We start from the raw sequence: 11,230 nt of genomic DNA, 5'->3' as shown, positions 1-11,230 counted from the left end.
TAACCCAATGATATTGTTACTGTTCCTGAAAAGATTAATTAAGACTTGAAATAACCCTCAAAAGCTGGTAGGTAAAAATCCAAAAACTTGGTAGCACTCTAATCCATCAGCAATGCTGGGGTGAAAACATTTGGTACATAGAGGGCAAAATAAAAATACATACATGTCTTTTTGCAGAGCAATTCCACCTCTGGAAACTGAGATGAGACATATTTAAATATACAAGGAAAGATGTACATCCAAGGATAATCATTCAAGCACTAGTTTGAGTACAAAAGAAACTCAATGTCCCTAAACTGGGTCATAACTAAGTAATGTGCAGTGGTTAAGAAAAAACGTCGCTTTTTGCACTGAGATGGAAAATCCATCTCAAGTCCAATGTGCAGAAGGGTTTGTGTGGTATTTTCTCTTATATAAAAATGGGGAAGGGGGGAATAAGAACATTTATTCTTACATAGATATGCATGAAAAAATGTGTATGTGGAAAAATATACAAGAGGCCGTGCACGATGGCTCATGCCTCTAATCTCAGCACTTTGGGAGGCTGAGGTGGGCTGATCACCTGAGGTCAGGAGTTCAAGACCAGCCTGGCCAACATGGTGAAACCCCGTCTCTACTAAAAATATAAAAATTAGCCGGGCGTGGTAGCATGCACCTGTAGTCCTAGCTACTTGGGAGGTTGAGGCAGGAGAATCGCTTGAACTCGGGAGGCAGAAGTTGCAGTGAGCCTGGGCAACAGAGTGAGGCTATGTCTCAAAAAAAAAAAAAATATATATATATATATATACAAGAAACAAAAAGTAGAGGTTACTTCAGTAGTGGTAACTGGATGGGTGGGAGTGATGATTAAAAAAATTTTTTTTGAACCAGTGAATGGCGTATCTATTCAAGTAATTTAAAAAAATTGGCTAGAAGTTCTAACCAACCAACCAACAATTATTAAATGCCTGCTTGTCTTAAAATAGTCTACAGGCTAGGTAGCCCAAATGCATGCAACCTTAACTCTGAGATACAAAATATAAGGTTGAATGAAGGGGCTATGCCTAACCAATTTCTGGAAATCAAAGTTGTTGGTGCCTCTGGGGAATTCTGATATCAGTGACTTGGCCAAATAATTTCACTTGCTTATTGGTGGTCTTCTCTAGAACTCAGATAGAGCAGGGAGACAAATAGAGATAGGGTGAGATGCTCATCCAACCAAGTGAAAAATTTTCAGCAGTGTGTCTGCCAAAAATCCACACATTATTCATCTGTAAACCTAAAAACAGGTAGGAAGGAACCAGTAATTGTTTTATGGTACAGAATTGTTCAAAAATTTTCTTTAATGTTTTAATGCTATGTGTATAGTAAATGAGTTTAATAAATCTGGTAGGAAAAAGTCTTCCTCATTGATTACTGTAGTTTATACATTTTAAGGAGATACTGATGCTTTTCAAAAGGCATGTGTTCATCACCAGTAGAAATTATCTTTCATCTTTCATTCCAAGTATTAATGACCTTTGATTGGCAAAACCATCTTGATCTTTTCTCTTAGAATGTCAGGGGACTAAAACTGCACTGTAAACAGTGAACAAAATTATATAACACCACAGCATTTCCCCATGTGCAGGATCCATACCACTGGTGATAATCAAGATGGTTCTAGGCAGTACATGAACAAAGCAGTAAACAGCACTGAATTACACAACAAGGTTATTCCTGTTTACAGGCCAGGTGTGGTGGCTAATGTCTATAATCCCAACGCTTTGGGAGGTCAAGATGGGTGTCTCACTTGAGCTCAGGAGTTCCAGACCAGCCTTGGCAACATGGCAAAACCCCGTCTCTACCAAAAATACATAGAATTAGTCATGCATGGTGGCTGCGCTTGTAGTCCCAACTGCTAAGGAGGCTGAGGTGGGAGAATCACCTGAGCATGGGAAATCGAGGCTGCAGTGAGCTGACTATATGCCACTGTATGCCAGCCTGGGCAACAGAGTAAGACCCTGTCTCAGGAAAAAAAAAAAAAAAAAAATCTGTTCTTCTTTCAAGCCTTGAGATTCGAAGTGCTTGGTTGGCAAGAGTATCTAGCTAGAATTTAATAGCTGGTTTGTTTTCATTATACTAATTTTCACATTTACTATCTTGACTTTTTTCCCCCCTTATTGACAGGCGTTTACAACACAAATGTATGTCTGGATTACCCACATTCACAGAAGTGTTAAAGACAGGAGTGCAGGTGCTGCTATGTTATAGGAACCCCTTGGTTAAAAAAACACAAAAATCCAATGGTCTTTTTCCAGGGCTTATCTTTCCTCGACCTAAATTCTCCCCATGGTCTTCTATAACACACACTTAGCCTCTCCAGGAATGGTGTAGTACATAGAATAAACTGGAGTCAAGCTGGTTTTGAATGCTTGTTCTTTTTACTGCTGTCTGAGTCTACAAAGTCAGTCGACCAAATACCAAATGAGGCTGAAATTGGCTACCCTGGAAATGGAGAGGAATAAATGAGATAGTAAATGTAGAGCAGCTGGCATACAGTTTAACAGATGCTCAATAAATGCTGATTTCCTTTCCTCCTTCGCTTCTCCTTCTCTGTCCTTCCGTACCTTTCTCAGTATTCTCTCCCACTGGTTTCCCTTCACTGTCATGGCTTTATTATTATCTTTCTAGGAATGGATAATTTCTAATTTTCTTTTTTTTTTTTTTTCTTTTTTTTTTTTTTTTGAGACGGAGTCTCGCTCTGTCGCCCAGGCTAGAGTGCAGTGGCACAATCTCGGCTCACTGCAAGCTCCGACTCCCGGGTTCACGCCATTCTCCGGCCTCAGCCTCCCGATTAGCTGGGACTACAGGCGCCCGCCACTGTGCCCGGCTAATTTTTTCTATTTTTAGTAGAGACGGGGTTTCACCATGGTCTCGATCTCCTGACCTTGTGATCCGCCCGCCTCGGCCTCCCAAAGTGCTGGGATTACAGGCGTGAGCCACCGCACCCGGCGATAATTTCTAATTTTCTTTTTTTTTTTTTTTTTTTTTTGAGACGGAGTCTCGCTCTGTCACCCAGGCTGGAGTGCAGTGGCCGGCTCTCAGCTCACTGCAAGCTTCGCCTCCCGGGTTCACGCCATTCTCCGGCCTCAGCCTCCCGAGTAGCTGGGACTACAGGCGCCTGACACCTCGCCCGGCTAGTTTTTTGTATTTCTTAGTAGAGACGGGGTTTCACCGTGTTAGCCAGGATGGTCTCGATCTCCTGACCTCGTGATCCACCCGTCTCGGCCTCCCAAAGTGCTGGGATTACAGGCTTGAGCCACCGCACCCAGCCTCTGGCATAATCTTAAACTCAATCCACATAAAATATAATTTCTCTTTCTACAAAAAACACGAAGGCAGTGGGGGTAAGGTGAGAGTCACAGGAGATGGAGTGAGGAGCCACAAGCTCAAATCTTTTTTTTTTTTTTTGTCCCCATCATGGCAATTTTTTTTTTTTTTACAAGTTCACTGGTTTTTAGTCTATGCTCTACCTAATCACCTGAACATGTCTCCTAGCTTAATTTCATGTTTTTTTGCCTGTGATGGAGTGATAAAATGACCATTTTCTGTTTATAACTTTTTGCAAGCTTAAAAAATGCCACATAAAATTGCTACTGACATCTGATTCAACATGATGGGATGAGGGAAGGTGTTAAGGATGATTGAGATTTTGAGCGTGAGTTCTGCAGTGTCTTTTGCCTCTGTCTCGCCTTTCCTTCACCATTGTCATTCCCCAGAATTCAGGCCTACCTTATCTTTCACATTTGTGCTGCATTTACAGAAAAATTGGCTCAGTAAAGGAAATAATAGTTGGTAATATGTATCCAGTATTGCTCAGGAGTTTTAAAAATAACTAACCATGAAATATATAATATATATACTGAAAGTACATTTTTCTCCAAAAAACCTACTTCTCGATAAATCATAGAAAGAACACTCATGTAATACCAGTGTCTTAGAATGTTAGGCTTATTTGGCTTATGGTTTTGCAGGCTGTACAAGAAGCATGACAGCAGTATCTGCTCCCAGTGAGGGCTTCAGGCTGCTTCCACTCGTGGTGGAAGGCAGACGGGAGATGACATATGCAGAAATCACATAGCGAGAGAAAGGAGAGAGGAGGTGCCAGTCTCTTAATGAACTCACTCCTTCCAGAATACCAAGCCACTTATGAGAAACCCACTCCCACAACCCTTCCCACCAGGCCTCACCTCCAACACTGGGGATCAAATTTTAACATGGGACTTGGTAAGGTCAGGCAAACCAAACTCAAACCATAGCACCCTACTTAGGAACAGAACATCAACAGCACTCCAGAAACACCCATTACCTCTCAAGCACTACGCCCTGCAAAGCCAGCTATTTCTTTTCTTTATACTTTTACTACCTAAACATATATTCCTAAATCTAGATTGGTTTGCCTGTTTGTTGAACTTCCCATTTCCCAAAGTGGTCATACCAATATACATTTCCAGCAGCCGTGTAGTTTTAGTTACTCCAACTCTTAACAAACATTTGGCATTTTCTGGGTTTTTCATTTTAGCTATTCTGTTGGATGTGAGATTAAAATCTCATTTAGGTTTTAATTTGCATTTCTCTAATGATTAAATTAGTTGAGTACCTTTTACATGTTTTTCGGCCATCTACATGCCTTTTTAAAAAAATTTTTTTTAAGGAACTAATATTTAGATACCCTCTTTTGTGAGGTGACTGTTTTAAGTTTCTACCCTTTTTTTTTTTGAGATGGAGTCTTGCTCTGTCACCCAGGCTGGAGTGCAGTGGCATGATCTTGGCTCACTGCAACCTCTGCCTCCTGGGTTCAAACAATTCTCCTGTCTCAGCCTCCCGAGTAGTTGGGATTACAGGCACATGCCACCACGTCCGGCTAATTTTTATATTTTTATTAGAGATAGGATTTTGTCATGTTGGCCAGGCTGGTCTCAAACTCCTGACCTCAGGTGATCTGCCTGCCTGGGCCTCCCAAAGTGCTTGGATTATAGGTGTGAGCCACTGCGCCTGGCCTCTACTCATTTTTTATTGGCTGTCTTATTTTTTATTGATTTATGGGAGTCTACAAATTCAAGATAGGAGCAAAGAGACATATTTCTATTGTAGAAATGAATGCATTTGGCTAGGTGTGGCAGATTACATCTGTAATCCCAGCACTCTGGGAGGCTGAGGTGGAAGGATCACTCGAGCTCACGAGTTCGAGAACAGCCTGGGTAACGTGGCAAAACCCAGTCTCTACAAAACATACAAAAATGAGCTGGGCACGGTGGTGTGCACCTGTAGTCCCAGCTACTCAGGAGGCTGAGGTGGGAGGATTGCTTGAGCCCAGGTTGAGACTGCAGTCAGCCGAGATCACTTCATGGCCTTCTAGCCTGCATGGGCGACAGGGTGAGACCTTATTCCCTCCACCCCACCCCCCCAAAAAAGAAATGAATTCATTTGTTTGATGCTGTTAGAACACCACTAACTACCTTTACTTTGGCCCCAAATTCACAAATGAACCCTCCAGAAGGTAATGCAGTTAACTTCATGCATTCTCTTTAAACAATGTACTAAGTCTTTATGCCAGGGAATTTGGTATTAACAGATACAGTACAGGTCTCTCATTTCAAAGTAGTATTCCTTTTTTTTTTGTTTTTGTTTTTGAGACGGAGTCTGGCTCTGTCGCCCAGGCTGGAGTGCAGTGGCTGGATCTCAGCTCACTGCAAGCCCCGCCTCCCGGGTTCATGCCATTCTCCGGCCTCAGCCTCCCGAGTAGCTGGGAGTACAGGCGCCCGCCACCTCGCCCGGCTAATTTTTTTTGTATTTTAGTAGAGACGGGGTTTCACCATGTTAGCCAGGATGGTCTCGATCTCCTGACCTCGTGATCCGCCCGTCTTGGCCTCCCAAAGTGCTGGGATTACAGGCTTGAGCCACCGCACCCGGCCTCAAAGTAGTATTCCTAATCAAGAAGGAAATGAGAGACCTGTATTAGAACCGTCTTTAACATCTTTGAGGTTGGTGAATTTAGGTAAGTTATTCAAGCTATTTTAGCCTCAGTTTCTTGATTGGAAAAATGGGGCAAACAATACTTATTTTACAGAGTTGTGAGGATTAAATGAGACAATATATATAATAGGCTTTGCACAGTGGCTGGCATACAGGAAACGTTTAATATATGGTAGCTACTATAAACTCGGTTATTTCCATATAGCTTTCCATGTCTACATGGAGGGAGAAAATGAGCAATGTCCGTTGTAGTTCAGCTATTACAGTTTTCACTCCAAAGTAAAAAAGGCATTTAGATTTACGTAAGTCTTCTGGGAGTTTGGTTCTTCTGACTCCCTTCATCTGTGAGACCATAGGTACTTTTATGTAATATGATAAAAATTATTAGAAAAAGGAAAAAAACGGCCAGGTGCGGTGGCTCACACCTGTAATCCCAGTACTTTGGGAGGCCAAGGCAAGTGGATCACCTGAGGTCGGGAGTTGGAGACCAGTCTGACCAACACGGAGAAACCCTCGTCTCTGCTAAAAATACAAAATTAGCAGGGTGTGGTGGCGCATGCTTGTAATCCCAGCTACTTGGGAGAGTGAGGTAGGAGTACCAATTCAACTCAGGGGGGGTGGGGTGGGGGGTGGGCGGAGGTTGCTGTGAGCCGGGATCGCACCATCGCACTCCAGCCTGGGCAGTAAGAGCGAAACTCTGTCTCAAAAAAAAAAAAAAAAGGAAAAGAAAAAGGGAAAAAAAGGCCAGGAACGGTGGCTTACGCCTGTAATCCCAGCACTTTGGGAGGCCGAGGCGGGCAGATCACAAGGTCAGGAGATCAAGACCATCCTGGCCAACATGGTGAAACCCCGTCTCTACTGAAAATACAAAAATTAGCTGGGTGTGGTGGTGCATACTTGTAATCCCAGCTATTCGGGAGGCTGAGGCAGAAGAATTGCTTGAACCTGGGAGGCGGAGGTTGCAGTGAGCCGAGATTGCACCACTGCACTCCAGACTGGCGACAGAGCAAGACTTATCTCAAACACAAAAAACAAACAAAAAAAAGGGAATAAAGATATATGCAAAGTACAGTCCCTCAAATTTTTATTAGACCCACAGAAATAAAATTAGTCTGTTAAATTGCTATAAGTTTCTACATTTACTTTCTGTAAATGACTTGTCATGGATGTGTAACAAAGGGCTTACAGACTGGCACTGCCCTGTGGACCACACTCTTGGTGGAACTGCTCTAGAGTGCTGACAAAAATCAGACTTTGAATCCACAAGGCTGAAGTCAAAGCAACTGAAGGGTGTCCTGACTCACAGCTGGCCACCTAGTGGCCTCTTTCTAGTCATAAGCACAATGTTGTGTCACTCCTTAGTTCAAAAACCATCCATTGTTCTGCCTGACTCAAGGGTAAAATCTCAGTCCTTTAATCTGACATCCAAGGCCTTCCAGAGCTGGTTCTAAACTTTTTAAGTCTGACTTTCCACTATTCTCTATTTCACTAGACTGCACTGTCCAATATGGTAACAACTTGTCCCACTTGAAATGCAGGAAGTGAAATGAGGCTAATTTAGGAACCGAATTCATAATCCTAACTTTAATTTAAAATAAAATTTAAAAATACACACGATTCGATTACCGTACAACTTTTAAGTATGCTTGGAACGACTTGGATATGTGAATCTATTTTTTCAGCTGGAAATTTTACGAAATCAAGTACTGAGATATGTTATAAGTATAAAATACACACCAGATTTCAAATGCTTAGTTATGAGAAAAATGTAAAATATTTTTAATGTTTAGTGATTTTTTATATTGATCACATGTGAAATAATATTTGGATATACTGGGTTAAATAAAAGGTGTAATTAAAATTAATTCCACCTAGACAACATGCCCCAAACCTAGGCATCACTATTGATTCCTCCTTTTCCTCATTTAATTGGTGAGCAAGATAGGTCAGCTTTTTGGATCCATCCACTTTCCTCATCTCTACTGCTACTATCCTAGTCCATGATACTCCGTTTCGTAAATCCTTCAATGGCTTCCAGTGCATGTCACCTTATCGAGGCTGAAGACTTCACCTCCTATCATTCCTTCTTTTGGTCAGTAGACTTCAGCTACACTGACCTTGCTGTTCCCTAAACACAACAAACTTCTCACCTTAGGGCCTTTGCCCTGCTATTTTGGTCTCACACTCTGTTCTTAAGTCCTTTCTAATACCTTCTCAGTGAGGCCATCTCTGATCAACCAACCACCAAAAGTCTGCTCTCTTTTCCCCAGACTAACACTTCATCCAATCAGCCTTTAATTCTCTTCACAAACTTTTTTTTTTTTCCTTTTTGAGACGAAGTCTCCTTCCATCGCCCAGGCTGGAATGCAGTGGCGAGATCGCGGCTCACTGCAGCCTCCATGTCCTGGGGTTCAAGCTATTCTCCTGCCTCAGCCTCCGGAGTACCTGGGATTACACGAGCGTGCCATTGTGCCCAGCTAATTTTTGTATTTTTAGTAGTGATGGGGTTTCGCCAGGTCGGCCAGGCTGCTCTCTAACTCCTGAGCTCAGGAGATCCACCCACCTCAGCCTCCCAAAGTGCTGGGATTACCGGCGTGAGCCACTGCACCCGGCCTTCTTCACAAACTTACGGGATATTTTCTCATTTTAAAAACTTGTTTATACGCTGTTTCCCTCTAAAAACAGGAGTTGGAACCGTTTGTTTTGCTGCTGCTTTATTTCATTTATTCAGCTGCTTTATTTCTTCCAACAGTGTTGAATGAATATCTAATTGCTGGCTACACGTATCTGTCTGGTTGGCTCACAGGCACTTCGAATTTTACATGGTCGAAACAGAGAGTTCTTTCTTCCCTAACATATATTCTCTTATTTTGTTTCTAATCTCAGTGAAGATATTACTGTCCTCGTAGCTGCTCCAACTCATTTGGCAGTCACCTCTGACATCTATTTTCCTCAGTCATTTTCAGTTAACGAAATCTCCCAATAACCACTTCATCTTCTTCACAACTACTTGCCACCAACTCAGTCCAAGTCATTGTTGGCTCACAGTCTACTGTTTACTCCAAACTCTTTTCCTTGCCTCAAATTTTTGTGTAACAGTGATCTGTCTAAAATGAATTCAATCCTGATTCTTCTACTTAAAATCTTTCAATATCTTCCTCCTGGCTCTCAGAAGCTCACTTCTGCACATAGCATTCAAGGCCTTCACAAGCAGACCTCCAGCACTGTCTTCTTTACCCAAAAATCTCTCCAGTGTTTGCCTCCAAACATCGGTACTTACTGCTTCTTATCTAGGTCTTCCACAATACCCTTATTAAAGCCAATTGCTTCTCTAGTCCCATTCCATTTTATTCCTCCCTCTTGGTTTAGTAAGGGGTTCCTCCTTTATTTGATTCCACGGTATTAAGTAGCTTCACTCTCATCATACTGATGATGCCTACTTACTTGTCTACATTCTACAGCGTAAGATTAATGAGAGAAACGATTTTCTAACAATAATTAGCTGAATGTTCACTCAATGCTCATTCTGGGGGCAACGATTTTCTAACAATAATTAGCTGAATGTTCACTCAAACAATGCTCATTCAAATAATGCTACAGAAAAACATCAGCATTTTGACAAATTTCTATTAACTGAAGCAATGAAAATATTAAATCAAAAGAAAACATAGACTATGGTTCCTACGCTTTTTTTCTGTTTTAGCCACAATGCTTTAATAAATTACGCAAAGACTACAAACCTTTATTACATCAATTGTTACCAAAGGCTAAGTGGAGAAAGATTACTTATCTGAGGCTGCACAAAATCAGTGGGCAATGTGGATTTCATTTAAGCTTGTCAGTTCTCCTGGATTAAATTCTTGGCGCTGTCTCACATACTCCCAAGTCCTAGATGTAGGATGCTATAAGTTGCGGTTACTAGGTTGGGAAAGCCATGCCCTGACTCCCCTGCGAAAAACATATCAATATGTTAAGTTCCTTAGCAAATCACATCTAGATTAAGTTCATAAAGCTTTTTTTTTTTTTTTTTTTTAACCTTGCAATCTCCAAACTTTTGCTACTTAATAAAATACAACAAAAGTTTTGACATTCCAGCCACGGAAAAACAGATCTCTACCTCTGAGGTGGCAGTAATCCAAGCAGTTACTAGGATCTACGAAATATGAGGCATCATTAGAATGCTCGGGAAAAAAATCTACAGAAATATGTACATCTTCGTCATGAATCTGACCGTTGAGTTTATGCAAAAGTGGAAAAGGAACCTCACTCGTTCCTTCCCTGGTACCTTCACAGCGTCTCCCGTCCCAGTTTGACTAGTTGAATCTAGGGACACTTAAAAGGTAAATCCTAGCCTCCTGTCCTTGCGTCTCCCAGGATTCTGCTAGGCCGCTCAGTTGTCAAGCTTAAAGTCCAAAGATTCCGCACTCTCCGTCTTTAAACGGTCATGTCACAGAGACACGAAGGTTAGCACAGAACATTAGTTCCCAAACTACTACCCACCGCAGAAACAGGCGGGAAGGCTCCGCGGCCACCCAGCCTCTCCGCCGCGCACATGGCCGGCCGCAGCTCCCACCCCCGCTGCCGCGCAGGCGCCGGGTGGGCCGGGACTTGCGGTCGCCGAGAGCGGATCATTCCGCCGCTTTCTTTGTGTGGCTGAAGCGCTAGAAATGGCATACTTTCATCCCTTTCGTTAAAAAATCAGACTCTCTTTCCCCTCTCTCCCCGTGGGAACAGAGTCAGGGAGTGGGTAGGAGCGGGATCTGCCGATGAGTGCAGAGGCGGAAAATCCTCGGGCGAGCAGCTGACGAGGGCCGGGTCCGGGAGGGATGCTGGGAGCTTGACTCACTCGCACACCATGTGTCCCTCCGCGCGCAGCACGGGGGACTTTTCGGTGGGGATTTTGGGCGCCGACCAGACGCGGCATTTTCGGAAAATAGCGCCCTGTGCTGCTGGAGCGCTTTGTGTGTAGCGGGGCCGCGTCAGCCCGGCCGGGTACGAGGCGCCTCGGGTCCCCGCACCACCTCCTGCTGCCTTCCCGTCGCCGCTCCCGAAGCTTTTCCAGGTCAGTGCGGGTCTGTGTAGGGCCCTGTTACCACCGGATGTGGAAGTTGATCTCTTCGCTGGTAAAAAATAATTCCACTTCCCCCGGAACCCAGATCATCCCCGCGATTTCCTGTTTATTGCATTAAGGCGCCGGGTTTCCGGGGCTCCTGGCCCCGCTTATTCCGCGGGG

At 43.3% G+C, this 11,230-nt stretch overlaps 1 protein-coding gene across 11 annotated transcripts in view; it reads left to right on the top strand.

The window, feature by feature from the left end:
* Positions 1-10,635: 10,635 nt before the first annotated feature.
* The window catches only part of GABPB1 (GA binding protein transcription factor subunit beta 1), a 77,225-nt gene continuing 76,630 nt past the window's right edge, over positions 10,636-11,230 (top strand). For 6 of the 11 annotated variants that reach the window (XM_077938526.1, XM_077938523.1, XM_001114320.5 and 3 more), the window contains exon 1: positions 10,842-11,059. Coding sequence is in view for 4 of the 11 variants with exons in the window: in XM_028850504.2 (XP_028706337.1) it covers positions 11,097-11,120 (24 nt within the window). In the remaining 7 variants the exon portion in view is untranslated. 11 annotated transcript variants of the gene reach the window in all.

This window comes from Macaca mulatta, chromosome 7 (assembly GCF_049350105.2).
Source record: "Macaca mulatta isolate MMU2019108-1 chromosome 7, T2T-MMU8v2.0, whole genome shotgun sequence".
In the NCBI taxonomy this organism is placed as follows: domain Eukaryota; kingdom Metazoa; phylum Chordata; class Mammalia; order Primates; family Cercopithecidae; genus Macaca; species Macaca mulatta.
This window is presented reverse-complemented; position numbering and strand designations above follow the sequence as displayed.